Source organism: Dunckerocampus dactyliophorus, chromosome 10, assembly GCF_027744805.1.
Source record: "Dunckerocampus dactyliophorus isolate RoL2022-P2 chromosome 10, RoL_Ddac_1.1, whole genome shotgun sequence".
In the NCBI taxonomy this organism is placed as follows: Eukaryota; Metazoa; Chordata; class Actinopteri; order Syngnathiformes; family Syngnathidae; genus Dunckerocampus; species Dunckerocampus dactyliophorus.
In genome coordinates, this window is record NC_072828.1 from 13,965,743 (window position 1) to 13,989,084 (window position 23,342).

The 23,342-nt window shown below is 39.8% G+C and overlaps 1 protein-coding gene across 2 annotated transcripts in view; it reads left to right on the top strand.

Moving 5' to 3' along the window:
- The window catches only part of ell (elongation factor RNA polymerase II), a 47,843-nt gene that overhangs the window by 15,557 nt on the left and 8,944 nt on the right, over positions 1–23,342 (top strand). Inside the window, exons 2-8 of one of the 2 annotated variants that reach the window (XM_054790015.1) lie at positions 4,423–4,467; positions 4,553–4,772; positions 12,720–12,841; positions 15,970–16,133; positions 19,278–19,528; positions 19,602–19,726; positions 21,588–21,669. In XM_054790015.1, the coding sequence (XP_054645990.1) occupies positions 4,752–4,772; positions 12,720–12,841; positions 15,970–16,133; positions 19,278–19,528; positions 19,602–19,726; positions 21,588–21,669 (765 nt within the window). In that variant the 5' untranslated portion in view covers positions 4,423–4,467; positions 4,553–4,751. The remainder of the gene's footprint in view (positions 1–4,422; positions 4,468–4,552; positions 4,773–12,719; positions 12,842–15,969; positions 16,134–19,277; positions 19,529–19,601; positions 19,727–21,587; positions 21,670–23,342) is intronic. The other variant, XM_054790014.1, reaches the window with a different exon arrangement.

Below are 23,342 nucleotides of genomic sequence, written 5' to 3' on the forward strand. Positions count from 1 at the left end.
GTAGCTTTAACGCACATGTGACCAAGGAACTTGAAAACACTTTGTATAAATACTACTAGTCTAATCGTAATAGTTTCTGGGCGTGTTGGTTCTCTTCTATTGGAATGAACGGAGAGAGTGAACCCTCCTCTCAGCCATTCAGCCTCTTTGTCACAGTAGGTGCAGCTGCTAGTGAGTTAGTACACAGAGTTCAAGTCCGCCAGGTTAGCATGAGCACAAGTTAGCGTCGTGAGCAAACAAGTGGAGATATGAATGAAGGCACAAAAGCGATGGTTTGTAAGCCAGATGCCACAGCCCCAGTGTGGGAATGTTTCCGTTTTAAACCTGTTAAGAAATAACACCCAATGTTCATTTTTTTAATTTTTATTTTTTAAAGATACTTGATACTCCATTTTATTTATTGTGTTGTTGTGTGTGCTTTTTATTGGAGTGTTTTTTTCTTAAGATACAGAGAAACAGGGTCTATTTTATATTGTTTTTGGTTATGATTGTGATTTTTATTTCAGTGCCATTTTTGCAAAAAGAGTCCATTTTATTTTCATTGTTTTTTTTTGTGTGTGTTTTTTTTGTTTGATTTACATTCCAAGTACAATGTTTATTGCTTTTGATATGATGTACTGTCATTATAATGCCATATAATTAATGAAAAAATTGTCTACAAAAAATGTCAGTAATATCAAATAGCGACAATAATTTGTAGGACAGTTATTGTCCAGCAAAATTTGTTATCGTGACAGGCCCAGGTGGAATCATGTCATAAGGAAGGAGGTTTTTCCCTCATGATGTCATGAAAACCCGCAACTTTAAAAAGCGACTGTCAAAAATGAAGCAAACAAGTGAAGAGAGATTTTTGTCATGCTTGGTGCTCATCACCAGGCTCTAAGGAAACATATCATTGTTTTAGTCAACATTAGTTACATTAGATCGTGCATATGTACTTTGGCAATACCTCTGCTGCTTCGTAATCTTGACAAAGATAATCTGACAGAAAATCAGGATGGCTTTTAAGTCTTGTGCAACTATTAGTGAGCGAGGTGCTTGTAATTTCCCAGCATTTGCTGCTAAACGTTAGGCCATCATAAATGAATTAATCATGCAACGGCTTTAGTAAGCCTATTAGCCATAAGAGGTGTTTTCTGGTGAAGTGAGCCACTGTTTGTCGAACCAGCTGCAGTTAGTCTGTCAGGAATGCTAGGGCAGGATTTGCACTGCAACCCATGACATGAATAGAATCCCCTTTTGTTTAGTTTTCAAATGCACTTCACAGCCAACAAGAAGTGTGACCATTTACTGGATGCCCAACTAAGATGTGGTTTTGTTGCACATTTGCTAAAAATAATCAGAATGAAGCACAAATAAAAAAATAATTCTCGGCTTGACAGAAGACAGAACGACTGGTTCAGTTGATGGTATGTGTCTGTGTTGTCCTTGATTGGCTTGCCCTCACATGAACTTGTTGCTCTCCCTTTTGAACGCCTTGTCAACTAGCAAAAACACATGGAGGAGGAACATCCAATTTGACTTCCTCTTTGTGGTGTGTGTGTGTGTGTGTGTGTACAAATGCACAGTACTCGCTGTCACTGTTGTGCTGAAATGGAGAATAAGATTTTTTTTTTTATCATTGGCTAGTTTTTGCTAATTTGCCCCTTTTTTGTAACGCATGTACGGGCCTGTGTAGTGCTGTGACTTTTAGTTGTTTTAATCACAGCAATCATGTTGACACAGTAAAACAATCAATAGGAGAGCTACCGTGAGCAAGCCAAGAAAGTAGCCATTACACGTTGGCATGGATCTGGTCGTAAAGGAATTTTCTTTACTATAGCATGGCTCCAGACTGTGACTAAATACAAGTGTAGTTGCATTTTGCAACTAAAATTTGAGACATTACGAGTAAATGTTTCATCTACTCGTGCATATGCGACCAGTTAATTTACCTATTTTATTTTATTATTATTATTGAATATTTTTTGTTGTTGACAAGCTTCCGCTCCACACTTCAGCCCAGTAGTTGACAGTAATACGCAAATAAGCTACTTTGCCAACCGACATTAGCTCCAGAAAAAGAGGAAAGGAGAAAAATACCAACAAAGCTATTTATTCATAATGTGTTGTGTATAAAACAAACACAAGCACAATGTAACCGAGGGTCTTGATGATCACTAAAATTGTGAAACCTTAACGTTAAGGAAAGATGACTACCAACAACACACTTCCGGCCTTCACAATAAAAGCGCAGCACATTACATTCTGTCTGACTACACCTAACAAAAGTCTCAGAAAAGTAGCTTTCAACAAAATCAAATTAAAAGCACAAAACATGTACGAGCCTGGAGTTTGTTTTCCAGGGAGAAGATTATCTCACCGTTGTTCGATGGGTGGCAGGCAGTGTGCAAGCATGAATTAACTTGACACCAAAAAAAACCACGAACAATAGTGCTCAGGCATAACGTCATCAAAGTTCACCTTTGCGCATTCACACACATCACCACCATTTGGAAACAACGATGAATGGGGAAAAATATAAGGCTATTTGAGTTGTTCTATGGGCTACGGGCTCTTAACGGTATATTATTTTCCAATAAAATAATAGCCCTTTTTTCAAAATGTGTATATAATTTGCATATTATTCAATGTAGTTATTAACTAGGCGTGTCACAAGACACTCAGTTCACAAGACGATACATAAGATTGGGTCTATGAGAATGAGACGGCGAGATTTTAACTTTTAAGAAAAGTACAATAAAAAAATTGTTAAAAATATGCAACGATGTTGCAATCAACACTCTTCTGCACTCTGTGTGTATGCTACCGGCCGTGCCTCCACCCACCGAGACAAAGAGATGTGTGAATGACAAAATGGCTTACTCCGTTCATGCCGTTGTTCTATGGAAGAAACAAACATACGCCAAGGCGCTAAAACCAATGCACAGAGTGAAGCCTCTTCCTGCCTGTTTGGAGTTGGGAGACGGCAAAAACAGACACACATTGACATGGCAATATATTAAAATAAGTGAATTTTCGCAGGATTCAGTACTAATAAACTGAATATTTTTGTAGTTACAGCATAGAAAACCTGTTTATGACTTTCTAAATATCATTTTTACTATTATTAGAGCCCTCTGGACATGAAATAATACTCCTATAGTCACCTTTACACTCATAATACCCAATATAGTAGATATAATCAGAGAAAATGAGCCATTTAAGACATAAATAAGACTCATGCTCATGTGTGTTTCAATAAATGTCTTCCGGACATGTGGACTGGAAGTGACGTCGGGGATTCAGAGTTGAGGTTTAGCTGGCATACGGCCACACCTGTAGCCCGTGTTATTAGGACGACAATGATTATTTTTATGAATATGTTGTTGCTGTGCCTGTTATGAGATAAATAATTATAAAATAATAAAAGCCTGTCCTTGGTGATCAAGTCTGGCGTGTGTTTCTATTGACACCTAGTGGCCAGTGAAGACTACAGTTTATCAATGGATTGTATTACTTTAAACTGCATTTGTATTTGTATTTGTATCTGTATTTAATTTATTTTAAGAATACGTAACATTTGCTTAAATGTGCATTTTTTTAGACAAATATTAGGCCATAGTCAACCATGAAACTGCGATCATTTATTAATTAATACATTTTAGAAAAACGCGATAGGGTGAGGGAGCAACGTTCGAACCGCGACGGAACGAGGGCCGACTGTATTTACTTTGCAAGTCAATTTTGGTGTGTGCCCCTAAATTTTCTGTTTATGCTCCTAAAATGTTATGTTAGGGGCCAATGTGCTATTAGTACAAAATAAATAAAAGTTATTCTGGAGCTCTGTACAGAATCAATGGAACAGGCTACCCCCTCAGAATCATAATGGAACAGTCAGTTCATCATCTTCCATGAAGTAGCCTGCAAACTAACAAACAACACTCCAGTGTTTTATACTGATATTCTAATCATATACTGTATGGTCGTTATAGCATTGCTAAAATGACAAATATAAGACTTTTGCACAGTACTACGGCTCAAAATCTAACACTTTAGTTGGTTCCGATTAGAGCTGTAACAATGAATCGTCGATTATCCAATTCATCCTATTTTGGTACTCGATTAATGATTTTTTTTCATGTAACTTTCATACAAACACACACTATTCTCCACATTACATACATTCTCCCCATTGCTAATACATAGTCTTACTGGCGAACTACTGTTATGGTACGCCAACCAACCTCCACCTTGGCGTGCTTCCCTCCAATAAAACAAGTGAATTGAGTTTTTTACGTGCTCTCTCTGTCACACACATGCTTTTACTATCACGGACTGTGAAAGAAACGGGAAAAGAATCTTAATGGATTGTAAAGGATTTAATCAGCATTAATGAATTGATATTTTACTAATTTTTCTTTGATCTCCCTGTCATTTCAGGTCCTGTCATCACAACCACTGATAACATTTAATGGAAACCAAGGGGTAAGTCGGACATTTGTTTGCAAAACTGTTCTAACTTTTAATTGCTGAGCTTTGTTTAACTCATTAAATTCACCTTTTTTTCCAGCATCAGGAGAGGGCAGGCATTTAAATGACTGTATAGAACTAGAATAGCCCTGAGCACTGAACTCTGCCAAGGCCAAACAGTCCTATTTTTGATTCGTTGTCATTCGTCATTAAGATTCATGCATTAGACCAAAAGTTAATAGTTCAAAACACCATATTCTTGGATCTGCACTAGTGCGTAATATATTCTTCTTTAGTCCATGCCCCACCCATCCTCAAAGGTCAGTGGAAATCTATAAAGTTGTTCTTGCTTAATCCTGCAGTTAATGACTGAACCATTATAATTACTTTCTCTTTCATTTGCATTGAACTGTTAACAGCAGATGTTTATATGTATATGAAACACATTTGCTGGCTGGAGGCTCATGTTTTCCATATGCACAAATCAGATGGTTTGTCAGGTGTTTCCAATAAGTGTCTTTTTGATAAATCAAAGGCCATCTTAAGTGTCGCATCAGAGTCACTCCACTGGAAAAAATTATAATAATAAATACATGTCACCGCTGAGAATGTTAGTCGCGAGTGTGAAAGTGAAATGACACAGCAGATGCTGTCACATCTCCCAAGCATTCACTCTGGGCTACTGACTGAGCACACACACACACACACACGCACACCACACGCCACAGTATGTCATGCTTTGCTTCGATTGGCACAGAACATGTTGAAGTTCATGTTTCGTGCAATGAACCGCAGTTCCCAAGGGCCGTCAGCACTCATGCACCATGCTCTATTGTTGGTAAGACACAATTGCACTCCTGATCAAAAATGTAAGGTTTTTTAAAATTGCAAGAATTTACATTTTGCAGTGTTGGAGCTAAAGGAGGTTCTAAGTAGAGCTTCAAAATGCATAAAGAAGAAATGGGAGTGAGACAAAAAAAATTGTCAAAAGCAATTTATTGCAAACAACCATTAAAGTGAAAGCAGCGTTGTCCTGTTGAAAAAGCCAGTCTTTGCCACAGAGATGAGGGCCTTCGGTCATGAGGGATGCCCCCGCAACATCTCCACATAGCCAGCTGCTGTTTCACGCCTCTGCACAACCTGAAGCTCCATTGTTCCATTGAAGGTAAAAGCACCCCAAATCATGATGGTGCCCCCCACTGTGCCCCTGCAGGGAAAACCTCTCAGGTGGGATCTCCTTGTCCTGCCAGTAACGTTGGAAGCCATCAGGACCGTCAAGGTTACATTTTTTTTCTCATCAGAGAATAAAACGTCTTTCCACCTTTTAATGTCCCATGTTTGGTGCTCTCATGCAAATTCCAAACGGGCAATTTTGTCGTGTTGAAGAAGACGAGGCCTTGGAAGACTTTGTGCTTTAAACACTTCCAATCCAATAACACCGTCTGTTGGTTATTGGACTGCACTTGGCATCTGTAACAACTTTAATTTGGGCCGAGGATCGTCCCCTGTCTTTACGGACAGCCAATCGGATCCTTCGGCTCAGGGCCAGTGACATTTTTTGGGCCTACCGCTTGACTTTTTTGTTCCATAACCCTCAGGATCATATAAGAAGTTTAAAATGACTGTCTTACTGTGTCCACCCTAATCAGCAATGGTGGGCTGCGAGAGGCCTTGCCTATCCTGCTCAACAATCCGTCCGCGGTTTTTTGGAGATGAATAAAGTATCTATCTATATTGAATCCACATTTTTGCCAAGGTTTTGGATTTTAAAGGCTTTGGTCTTAAACTTTTGATCAGCTGATGAACAGCCTATTACAGTTTCATGGTAGTTTGACGTAAATTGCTTACTCAAAAATGTTCATGTTCCACTCCAATTTCTTCTTTTTGCATTTTGAAGCTCCACTTAGAACTTCCTTAAGTGCAAAACGTAAATTCTTGTAATTTTGAAGTTGGTCTTAAAATTTTGATCAGGAGTGTATCCAGCTCACTTGTGTTGCTAGCTATTTAGACAATAATGACTGTTAGTGGAGCCATTTCCTAGTGGATAGTAAATCTGTACTGCTATACAGGCTGTACACTGACCACTCTAAATTATACCCAACTGCCCTTTCTATAATGTTGTCCATTGAGAAGATATACTGGATTAAAAATGCTTGCTGGAATGTCACCTGGCCATCAGTAGTATTTGTTCACCTGTATCTTGATTGAAATCATCAGACAACATTGTGGCCCAAAGTTGTTGGGGTTTTTTCCCCCCATTTGACCTTTTATCCATATGGCGTCCATTGTCTGTCTGCTTCTATTTCTCTGCTCGTCTTTCTTCTCTGCCTTTGCAGAGACTAGAGGAACTGTGCAGTGATCTGTCCTTCCTAATGAGCCACTCTGAAAAGAGGCATTGTTTGCTTGATGCCAAGCAGAATGAGAAGATGAGCAGACTTGCAGGCAGAACGAGAAGGAGGGGGTGGTTGGACAGCCTGTTTAAATCCACTTGTACCAGTAGCCAAAAAAGTAGTATTGTTTGTAGACAGGATGTGCTGTCTGTCAGTGGTTTAGAGATGTCTTAAATACGTACCTCATCTGTTTGTGACTGTTTGACAAGACTCTTAACATAGTGAGCTGATTTTCAGAAAAGCAATGATGTGGCACTTACTAAGCGTCCAGTCATATTAGCCTGATGTCATCCATTGTATTACTAGTAGCCCCGAGGGAGCACACTGAAATGCTGTCTGGGGATTTCTATGATGTGTTTTACCTAAACCACAAAGAAGGCGAGGCGTTGATTGAAACCAGGCGATTTAGAGAGAGGCTCACCCGAACCCTGTTTTAAAATATGAAAAATGTATTAAATAGGGTGCTCCAAAAATGTGACATCACTTGAAATATGAACAACATGGCAGAAAGAATCAAATACTGTAGGCGTCATGTTGAAAAATAAAAGATGTACAGTGGAACATTGGTTTTCCTACGCCCCAGTTTTGTAGGATTCGGTGTTCAACAAAAATGATTCCCAAAAATACAGTATGACTCTGTTATCTCTGAGTGGTTATTTTAGAGTTAGGACACATTTGTACATAAAACGGCACACAGAATGATTAACAATTCACTTTGTCTTTTTTCTTCCTCCTAAAAGCACTGTGTGCCCTGCGCTGATGAGGCATTCAAGCGCACTGCGTATTTCTGAGTGTTCTGAGCGCTTAAAAAATAAGTAAATAAAAATTTGAACTACAGCTGCAAAATAACCCACCATGACACCAAAGAAAGTTGCAAATGCCAGACCTTTTGATAAAGAATGTGAGAAACACAGGGTTGTCACGATACCAGAATTTTAGTAGTTGATACCAATAACTGTGAATTTCCACAATTCTCAATACTTCACCACTGTATTGAAAACTGTTTCCAACCGTCAAGTAAACTGCAAATGGCACACAGGCCGCGGGTTTGAGACCGCTGCTTTACAGTGTAAAGGACGACTAAAGTTTTAGTTCAAATAACATAAGCTCAGAGACTGTCAGAGTGCATCTCATAATGTCACGTACGTATCATGACGGTATTGGGACATTATTAGTGAACCATCTCTGTTCATAGTAAGTTGTCTCTCAAGCCCAATAACAGAACTGCAACGTATATTCGGGATAGTAAACTGAAAATTACTCATCTTGAATTCTTTAAACAAGTAGGGGTGCCTGTCTCTCAGGTTTTTGCCAATTTCATCGTGTTTTCCCCTCTGTTTTGAAACATTCAGAGGTAGCGTTTGCATGCCGGTTCTTGTGAATTTACAGTATATTTGCAGCGCATTCATCCACCTCGAATGCTAAGTATCTCCACAAGCGACTCATACGACCTGGCTTATCAATAAGCTGGGTTGATGTGCGTTTACCAGTACTAGGCCATTTTTTTTAAGACAGCAGGCGTTTTTTGTGGCTGACTGCTCAGCAGTGTCACCAGGTTTCAAGAGAGACAAACGAGTGACTAGCTATGTGATAACAAGTCCAAAACAGGGAACTCGGGATTTGGCAAGCAAGTTTACAAAAAAAAAACAAAGTCGCTTATAATAAGCGGAACTGGCAACACTGCTGCTCAGTCGCCTCAGTGCTCATGCGCCAAGAATCGATACCGCTCGCCGATGGAAAAGTTGTGTAGTTGACACTGACGATATCTAAAAACGCAGGCATCGATGCCTTTTTTGCGGGTTGATATCGACTTAGAATCAGAGTATCAATACTTGTGACAACCCGAGAAACACTATTGAATTCAAGAAAGAACTTGTAGCAAAGTACCAAGGTAGCATCTGTTACAATGCAGTGTTCCAGACTAACTTTTTTTTTACTCTGAGCACAGTGGCCCCTACCTTTTTAAAACTTTAGGAGCACTAGCAGAAAATTTAGAAGCACACACCAAAATTGACTTGCAAAGTAAATATTTACATTGCCTCTCATTTCCACTATATTACTGTTAAATATTAGAACAGTAAATGGCAGCTGTCTTGTCTAACCACCCTGTTTCTGTCCCTAGCTTCTGGAAGGCCTCTTTGGTGGCATCATATACACCTTAAAATTAAATCACATCGTGTGATAATTATAACTGTTGTGCACAATTATTTATTACTCCTCCAATATTTAGACCAGAAAACACCAGCCTGTCGTCACACCTAATAGCTTAATCATTATCATGATCATCATAGTATGTTGCGTTTAAACTGGGAATGCTGTGATCAGAGTTGCCACCAATTCCGGTTGTACATGAGTGAAATTGACCGATACCAATACCACATGGATTAACTGTACATTTTTAAATTTATTGATGATGGGTGCTATTGACTAGGGGTGCCCTATAAGGGGGAAAAGGTTAGGACAATTCCAAGGTCCCCTGACTGCCAAAAATAGGTAATTATTAGGGAAGTTCGATATTATCATCCATCGATAATTATCAGGCCGATACTGGCATAAAAACGTGATATATTTTTTTCCCTACAATAAATGCCGATACAAAAAATTTAGGTCATGAAGTTAAAAATGTGCTGCTGAACTTACCAGCTCCTTAGAAATTGCGCGGGTATACCATTCCACACACTAGTCTTACTCATGGTGTTTTATAAAGAAAGAGCTAAAAAAAAAAAAAAAAAAAATCACACAGCAACGTAATAGGTAGATAACGACAGACAAGACACTACCAACAAGTATTGCAGACTAGCTGACAACTATGTGAGCTCTAAACATACGTAGACACCGCTTCACTGAGCCGTACGTCAGTGTCACTGCCATATTGGATGTGGCAAGGCTGTGCTGTAAGTAAATACAAGGAAATGTACTTCATAAAATGACTTTCTACAAAGAAATTTAAATTAATGCCTCTCGTCTATACATTCACACACGCACTAATATACTTGGGAAACAGTTAGGCACCAAAAACAATGTATTTTATCTTCACAGATGGCTAAGATAAGAACTTTATTGATCCCACACAGTAGTAATTCACATTACATCAGCTATAGAGCGCAAAATAGTGCTCTCAAAACTGCCTCGCATGCTCTAAAAGCCATATGTAGTAGTTTTAATGCAATAAAATAAGAATATAAAATACGAACATGAAAGTTATCAATCAAAATAATAATCAGTAAATTCATGTATTTTGAATTATAACACTATAACTAAAAATAAATTGAATCTTTGCAAAAATAACATAAATCAAGGCACAAGAAACACAAATATATTCTTATATAAAATATGTAATACATGAATTATCTACTAAGAGATGGGTGGAGTAGCCAACAAAACAACTGTACTCATTTAAGAGTATTGTTACTTTTCAACAATTTTACTCAAGAAAAAGATATGTGATGTTGCACATATCGATATAGGTATCAGTTGATATCGGAAATTGAGAGTCGGACAATATCGGCATATCTGTTTTTGGAAAAAAAAGCCAATATCGGACATTCCTAGTAATTATGTGAAAAATAAAAAGGGAGGGCCAACGTGGGTTGTTGTTTTTTTTTTTTTTTCCCATGGGGCCCAGGATTCCTGGCGCACCCCTGCTATTAGCTGTATGATATATATATATATATATATATATATATATATATATATATATATATATATATATAAAACAACATCATCACCTTAATTAAGACAAAAACATATTTTGCTTACTTCAAGAGAACATGTACAGCTTACAGACGATGAGACGACTTCTTTTAGGGGGCTTTGGCTGCCGTTTGACTGATGCTGCACCGTGAGCCTTGAAAAGTCCCCATACTCGTCACAATTATGCAAAGCATCAATAATATACAAAAAGTCAATATAACCATGTGTGGCATTACAGAATTGGGGATGAATACCTTTTATTACTAAAGCAATAAACCCAGTTAACCCTTAACCTTCCAATACATCCTTTCTAAACAACATTAAACTACACATCTGGAGCAATTCACCATCAATATTTATTTAATAACATAACAGAAACATAATGAATACTATGAAAGTTCACAAATCCAAATCCCACACATGCGATGTTTTTGTTCACTAGAGGCCTGGGAGCCATTTGGTGTGGAGGAGCCTCGTTCTTTTCGCACTCTGCAATGAGTCACAGAGTCAAACTGCGTCAGTCCTGCCTGTCCGCCTCCCTGCGTCAGTCATCCCTGGATGCATATGCTCAAATTGCAACCCATTACATTTTATATCCCTGTAATGTATAACTGCCCAGCCGTGCCACCAACACTTTCGGGCAATAACCCTAAATTACAAACTGGTGATTTGTGTTACAAAAAGTGATTTGTGTGTTTACACTCTCTGTGCCTTGTTTTGCTTTTCCTGCGAGCGTTTGTTTTGTTGGTGAGTGCAATAACGTAAACGCAGCTGTGTGAATACAGCAAACAAGAGCCTTATAAAAATCTTAGCACCCAAAGAATGCAACATACGGCTCAGTAGTAATTTTCAAAAAGCTCTATTTGTTGTCAGTCTGCCTGCAGTAAGAGCCAGTGTGTTATACCGGTGTGGAGCAGAATGGAAGGGAAATAAAGGACATGTATTTATAGTTAGCCACCTGCAGCCTTCACACGTGTTAAGACCTTCAGTAAACAGAGCTGAGCCGCCTGACGTCTGACCACGTGTCACGACCGGGAGGGATGAGGAATATACACTCGGACTTAAAGACGACCGGGCATGTGAAGATGTGTCCTTTTCTTACCTGAGCTTAGTAGCATGGGTCTGTTTCACATTTGAACTGCTTGAACTGTGCAGTGAAAGCAGTCACGTGCTTGTGGTCAACCTTCAGCTTGTTTGGATTAGGAAACCATTTTTTCCAATAGGGAGAAACAAATCTGTTTTAGCGCGGCCATCGTAACAACATTTTAAATTTTTTATTTCAATATTTTTAACTTTCAAACAAGTGCAAAAGTCAGTTAACCACTGTTCATTGTAAAAAAATAATAAAACCCCAGTTTATTAAATTTTTGATATTAAGTTGACCACTATTAATAGTAAAATATAAAAATAAATAAAACATTCAACCTTAACTTTGATAACAAATAACGATGGTGGTGCTAGAGTGTTAGTGTTTGGAGTGTGAGAATGTTTACCTCACATAACTTCCTGGAGATATTTTGTCTTCTTCTTCTTTTACTCCATGTTGGCCCTAGTCTACTGATATTACAATTTTAAAAACTGCACAAAGATAAAGAAAAAGCAAAACCCACAGCTAGAAGTAAGCTTTCATGGGGGGGAGGGGGTGATAGCATGTTATGAGTTATGTTCATAATGTTTTGAACTTTTGGTGTTTTTGCATGAACCAGAACACTTACCTTGACGGGTGAATGGAAGGCAGTTGACTTCAACTTGTGTGTGTGTGTGTGTGTGTGTATGTAGGTGTGGTTTTGAAAGGATTTCAGTGTTTTTGCAGTAAGAGGATGCCTGGAGCACATTTACTCAGGCCCCGGGTAGATCTAATATCTTTTTTTTTTCCCAATTCAAACAATAGTTATAATGAGATGAAAAACAACCAAAACCACACATTCCCACACTTGCTTGCTTCTTTCTTTGCCTAGGGAGAGGCAATTTTACTCATTTATCCTTGAATATTTTTACTGTGTCATTTCAGCCTGGGGCTTCTTTCAAGCTTTGGCCAAGTTGTCAAGATAAACATACCTAATGATTCCAATTCAGGGAATGCTACAGAGAGGCTATGCATTGTTAATCGGAGATGTTATTGTGTTCTATATCCACCGTGTTTCTGTATTGGACTCGCATGTTTTAATTTTTTGTCTCCCACAGAAAATTTCAATACCACGGTCAGAAAATACCAATGAGCTACGCACGTTTACGTTCTACCTGTCAAACGTGGGCAGAGACAACCCACAGGGCAGCTTCGACTGCATCCAGCAGTATGTCACCAGGTGAGGACATGTTCAACACCCCGCTTCCCACTTTCATATAGCCTTGCCTGGAAACGACACTGCTCCCAAATAATAAAACCAAAGCATCATCATTAAAACAATCAGTCACTCTCCCTTCAAGGTTGCCTTTAACTGGTATCAGGTAAACCTACTATATAGTAGATCCCCGTCTAGTTGCGGTTCGGGTTTGACATTCGCTCCCCTGCATATTTGGACATTTCATTTCTCTGCTTTAAATTGTAAATTACATTTTTTATGGTAACTTCAAGCAAAACTACCATGTTTTTTGGAATTCTGACCATCATCCACGCTCCTTACGTGGGACAGGAACACACTCTTTTCTGTGTGTTCTAAAGATATAAAAAGAGGTACATAAAAATGCACGTAATGTAACACACCTATTCTGCCTGTAAAACATTCAAAAACCGCCAACAACACACCATTTACATAATGTGACTTGCATATTAACTAAACTACAGCAACATTATTATTATTATTGTTGTTATTAACATTGTTACGCCGAAGAACTGCGTTACTGGCGTACTGACACCTTGCCACACCACACCGGCTAGCTACTAGCCGGCTCGCGACTAGTTTCATCACACACTCTCCCGCAGCACGTCAGCGGCGCGCTCACAACACCTCAGGCCACTCCCGAAAGGTACCGTTACATACTGGAGCTTCCGGCACTGCTGCTGTGTTTTTTTTTTATTTTGAGTTTGGAAAAATTAACACTAGGTGTAGCGTTCGTTTCTATGTTGCTATGCGAAATCAATGTGTCCAGGAAGCAAGTTCCAATAATGCTTAAAATGACCAAAATACGGCATGGTTACGTTATCATGAATTCCTGCATAGTCACATCATGTATATAAACAATAAAATGCAGAATAGGTGTGTCCCATTACGTGCATTAATTACTTGCCTCTTTATCTGTTTTTATAGCCTTAGAACGCACAGAAAAGAGAGATGTGTCATGTTTCACATAAGAATTGTGGATGATTGGCAAAATTTAAAAAAAAAAAGTGTAGTTGTTCTTTAAATAGAATGTGGTTTGATGCCGCTATCTGCAGGGGAAAAAGAGTGCTGCGTTTTCCAGCAGGAAGATGCTTTGACAAGATGATGTGATGTGTAATTGCACGTTTTGTATAATAGCATATACCATATATGTGTGGCTATAATTGTTTCTCAATGTGTAAAACTGAATTGAACATGTGTTAAACTGTGAGAGGCATATTATGGAGTTTAGAGCAGAGGTGTCCAAACCTTTTCCAGTGAGGGCCCCTTATGGGAAAGTTAAAGGATGCGGTGGCCATTTTATTACTTTTTATTTTGTATAAAAATAAATTGGATATGTATTTAAAGACAAAACTTTGTGTTATAGGTGACAAAACGTATTATAAAGAACTTGGGTTCCAAGGTTCTTGAAATGTAACCCCAGCTATAGCAGGGATCTACTGTACTAGCAACTCAGTATCTACCTAAAGGGTTTTTGTATGTCCCTTCCTAAAATGGACCAGGTTGTGAAGTTTTTATACCCTCACTCCCACTCTCTTGAATCTGATGGTGGGGTGTTGCTTCGCTGTGTGAAAGTGCACACACAGCTGCCGAAAAATCCCACTTCAATTGGTTCTGCATAAAAACCACAGGCAAATAAATGCCAGATCTCCTCTTAGGGCGTACTCACACTAGGCCAAAAATACCTTGCTTGGGCCCTGTTCATACCTAAAGTTCTACACATTCAGCCAGTGTGAGTGCTCTGGTCTGCTTTCAAGTGGGGTACATTTCCCCTACTCTGGCATGATTTGAATCGGTGGGCCAGGGCACGGAACAATTGCATGCACAAGCACGTGTGCAACATAGCCGTGTCATAAAATGGCTGTAAATCTATTGCTCCTCGCAAGTTCTTAATGATAACTGACCATTTCACAATATCAATAACTACACACACTCAGAATAATCCAAAAAGTGAATCCCACGGCACACTCATTCACGCACAAATTTGCGGAATAAAGACATTTGATTAATGCGATCACTCCTCTCGCAATTAATTTGTGACAGTCACCACCTTCAGACCAGCCAACGTATGCACACTTTTCATGCACCACACACATTTTGCCTCTTGAATACACTTGTACTCTTCGCTGCTCTCCAGATTTATCCAAGGTTGGTAGGTCTGCACCTTGCACAAACTAACTAATCAGAACGAAATAGACAAAGTCAGGAAAATTGCAGTAATACAGCATAATAAAAGTAGTAAAGTAAGTGTGAGCACAGTCCAGGAGAGGCAGGGGAACGGTGTTCAAGTCCACCACGGTACTAATGGCTCAGTGTGAGTACGCCCATAAGACGGTGATGCGACTCTTTTGCAGGATCTCTTATGTTACAGAGGTGCTAGAGTCTCCCACTTGCCAAGAATGTGGAGGATAAATCAGGAGACAGCCTAGAGGCAATCGGGCTATCTGCGTCATTGTGCAAGGAGGAATACTGCCAGACTCCTACAACTTAACCTTTAGTAGTCTGGGGGTCAAGTACCTTCTATACTGTCTGCACCAAAGCACGTTGACATGCACGCGCGTTCTCAGTCGTCTCATGCGCAAAAAAAATGCTGACTGAATCAAATGAAACCGGAACTGATGGTAAAGCTTGTATAGCCCAAAATGAAGAGCAGTGACTTTCAAAACTCTCAAATCTGTCTTGGAATATTTCACGCAGCGGGGGGTCAGTTAGGGTCATGTGGAGTTCATGCACATCTCTGGCTGGATCATAATCAGCGTTTAAAGAGTCAGTCTGAAACCATAAAATGACAGAGCTCAGCCTCCCTCGCTGCAGCAGCGTCTCATTTTCTGCCAAATTGTCGAAGTGGAGGGGTGAAGGCAGTCAGACAGAAAGGCATTTGGTGAGTCGGTGTGTAAAAACCCACAGAGGGATGGTCATTGGTTCTCTTGTTTTAAAGCTAGTGCCGGGAATCAGTGTGGCTTGCTCATTATAGTGAAGGTTATTGAAGTCCTAAAAATATAAAACTGATATAGTTATTTTCTGTAATAACATGTAACACATTCATTATTGAAGTTATTGTGTCCTTGTGCCTGTTGCTGCTCTCTCATGGTCGCTCATCTTTGTTTTGGCAGCGAGGGTAGCATTCATCTGGATTGTTTGGGTGCAATCCAGGACAAGATTACCGTATGTGCCACGGACGACTCCTACCAGAAAGCAAGGGAGAGCATGGCCCAGGTTGAAGAGGAGACGCGCAGCAGGGGCGCCATTGTCATCAAGCCCGGTGGTAGATATGTCGGTGAGTGACACGTTGGATGCTGGGAAAAAGGATAGTAGATAGTTAAAAGAGGAAATGTGTGTTCTGCAAACTTCCAAGTTGTCTTCTTGGAACATACACGTCTATTTGTTATTTGTTACTTGGCATCCCAACATGAGGCAAATGCGTTCACCCACCTGTGCGTTGGAATACAGTGGATCACCACACTTTCATGATTGAGTGTTCACATAATTGCAAATGGTCATTTTTTTCGACCAAAACTGGCTGTTTTTTTCCGCAGAAAACACATCCTATTCACCATAAGTTTGTCATCATTTGTAATACGTGATAGTAGGGGTGGGAATCTCTGGCCACCTCACTGCTTCAATGCGATTACAATTCAGAGGCCTGCGATGCGATGATACAGTTATCGATGCATCTCTTTTTTTGTGATCAATAGTTTGTCAATTTTTTTCATGCCTCATCTTTTTCTATGTAGAATTTATTTTTACTCACTATGTACTACTAAAACAAAGCATATTTGTAACGATCCACAATTAAAATAAACATGAAACAGATGAACTTACTTCCATTATCTAAGGTTACATATACCAACATATTTCCCATTGCACAGAACCAGCAGGAAAAGTCAAGTGCACCAGTGGCAGCATGTATAAAATTAACAAACTTCAGCATATTCTGAGTAACCAACATAAAAAGTCTGCCATTATTCACAAATAAATGATAGACTTCTGAATTCAAACTAAAATCCTGAGCATAGAATCTCTGACAAAATAATATTTTTGCTGTATAGAAAAGTCAAAAACAGCTTTCATACAATATATACAGTAGATTTCTGTACCAGCAGCTCTCATTCTTTATTCACAACTGCAGTGTCAGCGGAATAACGTTGCGATGGGACGTTGTATCTGGGTTCCACAGTGTGCAACAAAGTGCTACGTGGTTTCTCATATTTGTCGTGTTCCCAAAATACTTTAATCCTGTATGACAAAGCTTGCATGTTGTCTGGCTTTTGTCCAGCTCATTTTCACCTTCAACTACGTGAAAGCCAGAGTGCTTCCAGACGCTCGCTTTAAATCCAGCGGGTGCGGTTCGGAGTTTACGCTTAGCCATTCTGGTAGCATCTTAAACTTAGGTGCACCACCATAAACTGTCCGGGCGGCACTTCCGCTTTCCGTCTTTTTGTTCCGTTTTTTTTTTTTTTTTTTTGTTCCGTCAGCATCGATTGTTGACATTTATGAATCGATTAATAATCGTCAATGTCTGCATCGCGAAGAATCGACTATTTATCCCACCCCTACGTGATAGTACAGGTGAAATGCACAACATACATGTACCGCAGTTAGAAAGCCCACACTTTTTACTTGTTTATTTTTTTTGTGTTTCATTGATGACGTTTTTTCGTCAAGCATTGAGATTTCGCACTTTGAACGCACACTTTGAATGCCCATAGTTGTGTGCTGAGACGCAAAAGTTTGGCTATAGAAACACAGTTCCCGAACTCAATCCTGCCTCAAAACTTACAGCTATTTTCTTTTGCTTATCCGGGTCGCGGGGGCAGCTGCCTCATTATGGAAGTCCAGACTTCCCGGTCCTCAGCCACCTCTTCCAGATGCAAATGTAGCACTTCGACACATGCTACATTTGCATCTAAATGTCCAGTGGGGGACAGCCTGGAGGAAGACATGCCAAGAACTACTGTCCAGAGTGCAAGCTAGTCAGCAGCAACTCTGTGCATGGAGCCAACAAGCTGACTGGTCTTTGGCCGGATTTGCTGATTCTTTAGCAATAGTGAAGAACGGAAAGCCATTGACAGATGGCGAATACGCCAAAACATTCATGCTTTATGTGGCAAATTAACATTTTGACAACTTCGGATAAATACAAGATGATCAATTGAATAAAAGACATGCCTCTGTCAGCAAGAACTGTTCATGATCGTACCATCTTGATTGCAAATCAAGTGGAGGAAACACAAGTGAAGGACATGAAGCTTAACCTCACCACGTATCAACCACACTACAAAGCCATCAGCAAAACCATGCAGCACCAGAAGTCGCGTTAATGGTAATAAGTATTTTAATTTATTATTGATTAGCTTCAGTATAACAATGTCATTAAAAAGAATAAATGTAGAGACTTATATTCTAAAATTGTTGGTCTTGTCGCAAAATGCATGCATTTAGTTGTATTCAGTGTTAAAAAATGTTATGGCTCTTACGGAAATACATTTTAAAATATGTGGCTTTCATGGCTCTTTCAGCCAAAAAGGTTCCCCACCCCTGCATTAGCCAGGCCGACCGTGGCAGGGGTCGGCAGGTCCACGGCATCAGTTGGGGGAACACGGCACAGAGGCTGTAAGTGGTGCCGATTCACCCCCAGGGGACAAGGGGCCGTGCGTCCTGAACAGCTGATCGTGGCCAAGGACAGGTACCAGCCTGGCTTCGACAGGGTCTAGTGCTCGGCGACAGAGAGCCGTGACACCGCTCCCTGTGAAATCCAGAAACTGGTTAAAAAAAAAAAAAAAAAAAAAACGTCCAAATGAAGCCTTCAGTCTCACCAGCCGACCGCTTTTTTTACCGTGGTGGCAAGGACACAAAAACGGGGACAGTGTTCTTGTTCAGGCTTCAGGCTTCTTGTTGAAGCCCGTGTAATGGCTGGTGACTGTACACAATCAAAGAGTTGATGTTAAAATTAATACACACTAGAATGAACAAAAACAGCCACACCTCTGGCAGCAACAGACAACAGGGCGCACGCGCCAGCGCCATCTTGTACCACTTTTCGGACAGGTTGCGATTCGGAATAGTTTGGGGATGGCCTTTTGTTGTTCTCACGGCTCATAGAATGGCCCAGATTGGCATGCTAGAATGAGTTTGCTTTGGAAGAACTTGTCTGTTGGCCACTTGGGGATAAGTGAGAATGGAGCTGGCACACCAGGCCTTCTCTCAAGTCCAGTATCAATTACCTCTGACCTCATACATGGCCAAAATCCCACAGACAGGAAAAAAGGGCATGTCAATTCCAGGTCTCAATACTTTTGGCCATTTAGTGTACGGTATCTTTTTATAAAACCTCTGTTGATTAAATGTGCAGTCAAAAATGTAAGATCAATCTTGTGGCGTCTTTGTTTTGGTGTCTTAAGTTTTGCATCCCATTCTTCAGGCAAAAGAGTTCAGATCCGGAAACCGGTATCTGCCCTGTCCGACGTGGCCCCCTCGCGGCGGACTTCCCGACCCGTCATCATCTCCAGCAGCGCAATGAAGAAAGCAAGCGCTCAGCACCGGCCACTCCGAGAGCGCCTGGTGCACCTGCTAGCCCTCAAGCCTTACAAGAAGCCCGAACTGCTACTGAGGTTGCAGAAGGACGGCCTCTTGCAGTCAGACAAGGACTCCCTGGACAGCCACCTGCAACAGGTCACCTTGAAACTTCTAAGGATTTAAATTTCTCAACGGCATCCTCACTCTGGTCTTTTTTGTCCTTTTCTAGGTGGCAAACCTGAATGGGAAAGATAACACGCTTACGTTGAAAGACTTTTTATATAAGGACATTCATAAAGACTGGCCTGGATACACGGAAGGAGACCAGCAGCTTCTCAAGAGAATCTTGTTAAGGTAAGGCCGCTTCCATTTGTAACACGTGTTTGCTGAGGTTTCTTGCTGGAGATAATTGTAAAAAGATCCTCATGCTACATGTATCAGGACCAGGCTGAAAATAATACACCTGGTACAAAATGTACCAATATGAGTACCAATACCAGTACAAAATGAATTAAAACTCAAAGGAATAAACTTAAAGTTGGAATAGTTGTAACATTATGAGAATAAGGTTGTAAGATTACATGAAATACATTTTAATATTACAACTTTATTCTTGTAAACTGTTTATTTTTCTATAAATATTACAACTTTATTCTGAGATTTTTTTGCTGCTTTACTCTGGTAACTTCAATTTCTGGTAAGATTATGACTTTGGTTTGGTTTGGTTTAATTTTATTGGAACATGAATGCAAGTTACAATGGAATACATCACATGATTCATTTCACACTTCCACATGTCCAAAAGAAGTAGGAAGAGGCAAAGCTTATTATTTTGTGAAATTAGAACATTATCCTCAAATGAAAAAGAGATTTATGTATTTTACGACTTACAATTTTATAAAACTTTGTTTTGTGAAATTAATTCCTTTTTTGGTAATATTTAAACTTTATAAAAATTTTTTAATCTACATAAGTGAGGGAGTTGGAACACAGTACATAAAACACAGGACAGGTAACAATGATGTTCAAGAGGAAGGGAGGGTTGTGCGTTGTTGAGAGATGTGTCACTAAATGAAAAGTGGGCTGTATACTGCACATGCAAAAACTTTTAATGTTGGCATCCATTTTCATGTGTAGGTGTCAAATGCACGTCACAGTAGATGCAGTCACACATTATTTAATAACCTGTAATTGCAGGTGTTCAGAAGGCACCTATTGTATTTACTAGAATGTCAAGTGCATCCACAGAATGACTTTTGTGGTGTCATCAGAGCAAAGCATTTTGTTTATTGACATCATGAGCTGTTGGCTTTCTTCCCAGTGGAAAAAATCTGGTTCCTCTTCTGCTCCTAAGGAAAGGCAATCTTCCAGGCCGCTATTAATAGAGCAGGCAGCAATATCTCAGACACTCAGTTTGTTTTTATATTGTGGGATCAAGAACTAAACTCAGTATGATGAGATTATTTGTGGAGCACCAATGCTACTTCTTGCAAAACTGCTGCTTTATATCAGCTTTGGAATTCAGAAAAGTTGTGAAAAGGGTTTAACATAGTGTACAAAAGTCTTTCGGGAAGAGTGGAAGCTGTTGTTGCTGCAAAGGGGGTGGGTCCAACGCCATATTTTCTTCAGTGTTCACTTCCTATATGCAATGGCTTGGTGTCCCAGTACTTTGATCCACTTATAAAGTGTATTATTCCGGCACTAGGGTGGACATGAACACAAACAAAATGTCATCCTCCACATTACTCAGATTCCTTGGTAGTGAGTCAGTCTTGTGGATTGTTGTTCCTATATGTGTGTGTACTTATGTTGCGTGCACACACACACACACACACACACATGACTGTATTGCGCGTGATGCAGTTCCAGCACATGCTGATGCGTGTGTGGCACTGGTCCAAGGTTCAGCCATATCTGTCATTAGGTTACCACAAGACTATCTAACTGGGCCCCTACACACACACACACACACACACACACACACACGTACACTTATCTTATTGAGTGAAATGGTGTGTGCCCCCTATTGATCATGCTTTAGGTTTTGTCAGTCTGCAATAAAAGTGCGAAGGCTGTATTTAGAAGTTGCTTGTCACACCATGTTAATGTTTGTTTACCACACTTGGCTGGCACTGTTAGTTTTTAGCATTATTGTTCTGCTAAGACTTATTTGTTTACGTACTGCGTGTGCATGTGTGTGTGTGTTTTCTTACAGGAAGCAGTGCCAGGCTCAGAACAACACTGCTCCTCCACCACAAAGCCCGCCCAAGGAGTTGGCCAGCAGCTCGCCATCTCAGGTGAGCTTCCTGTTAGCGTCATAAAAATGCCTCCTCCTCCCAGTGTTTTCTGAGTACATGACAACAGAAACAATTGAAAGCGGTATGTTAAGTGTTCAGTGTAGGCATACATGAGCACTTCAAAACCAAAACAGCAGTGGTAAACCACAGCGCTGAAGAAGGGCTTGTGTGCTTCTCCAGCAAAGTGTGCATTTACTACACTGCTCCTGCGTCCAGTCGAGACTCTGGACTACTCATTATTACTCAGCTGAGGCTGTGGGCAAACTCCTGATGTAGCTATTTTTATATTCCACTCCACAAGATGGCAGGAGATGTATTTGAAGTATCGTGGGCGGTCAAGGTCCAGCTTTATCTACCACCGCAGGGTTTCCCTTAGAATTTTTTGAAGCCGTGGTGGTGAGCTGCATGGGAGGCGGACTGCCGCCGCTCTGTCGTGCTGTTGCTGCGTCGCTGTGGCATGAATTTTTTAAATTTTTTTTATTTTAAATTTACTGCCGGTAATGTCAACATTAGGGTCGTTTTCACAGGCTTGAACAACAAATGCATTAATTAAGTTTAAATACCTTACTCTGTGCCTTTTCATCCTCTTCTCATCTGTCCAGTGCCAAGAGGGCAGACAGGTAATTCTAAATACTAATATATACTAATACTAATATACTAAATACTAGTAAATACTAATATACTAATTCTAAATACTAAATAGTAATGATTAGTATTTCACATTCAGTTGTAAAGTTTACAGGTCATCAAAATAGTTGATATCATTCAATAATTCGCAATTCAATTCAGTATTGCAGTGAAGATTACACGTAATTCCTCAATAGTTGTGTACATAAACTGAGTAGTATGTCAGTGAAAATAGCTACATAGTGTTCATAATATATGCACTTCATGTATTACATCCATTTTTTTTTTTTTGCTGTAAAACATTACAGATACTGTATATGAGAAATTAAAAGGATTATGCAAAAAGACAATGCAGCCATAGTCAAGGCAACAAATTAAAAAGCTTTCAGCAATGGGCACATTTTCTAATTCATTGTGAAATAGTAGTTTAACAAACAAACTTGTGGAAAACACATTTCTATAGCGGAGATCATGACACGAAGCACAGCCATGAAACAATTGACTTTTTTTTCTACGTAACTAGCCGCTACAAGTGAATGGATAACTTTTGTAATAGATATAAGCATCTTACCGCTCAGTTAGTTTATCCGTAATCGGAATAATAAAGATGAAAGTTGCATTATCCGTGTGTGGCTACAGGCATCTGTTCGCCACTTTTTTTGTCGCTGCTGTGACACAACAGCGAATCAGGAGGGGCTTCAATGTCAGCTGTCAGCATATGACATCTACAAAGTGACGGTTATTATGTAGGTGACACACGACCAACACTACCTTTGCGATCGCCGTAATGGGCACCCCTGATATAGAAAATATGTCCATTCATTCACTGTACTAATGAACATTGTTTTCATGTAAAATCAAAAATAAAATTTTAAAAAGAAATCATTTTCAAGGTTGAGTATTGGATCGGAAACAAAATCAGTGGTATCGCACATCACTTCAATGAACTTGTCAATGGTATTAATGCTGGCTGAGTCAGCTTGCTTCTTGCCGCTATTACAACATTGGTTCTATTCAGCTGTGTTGTGCATTGTGCTTGTTAATCA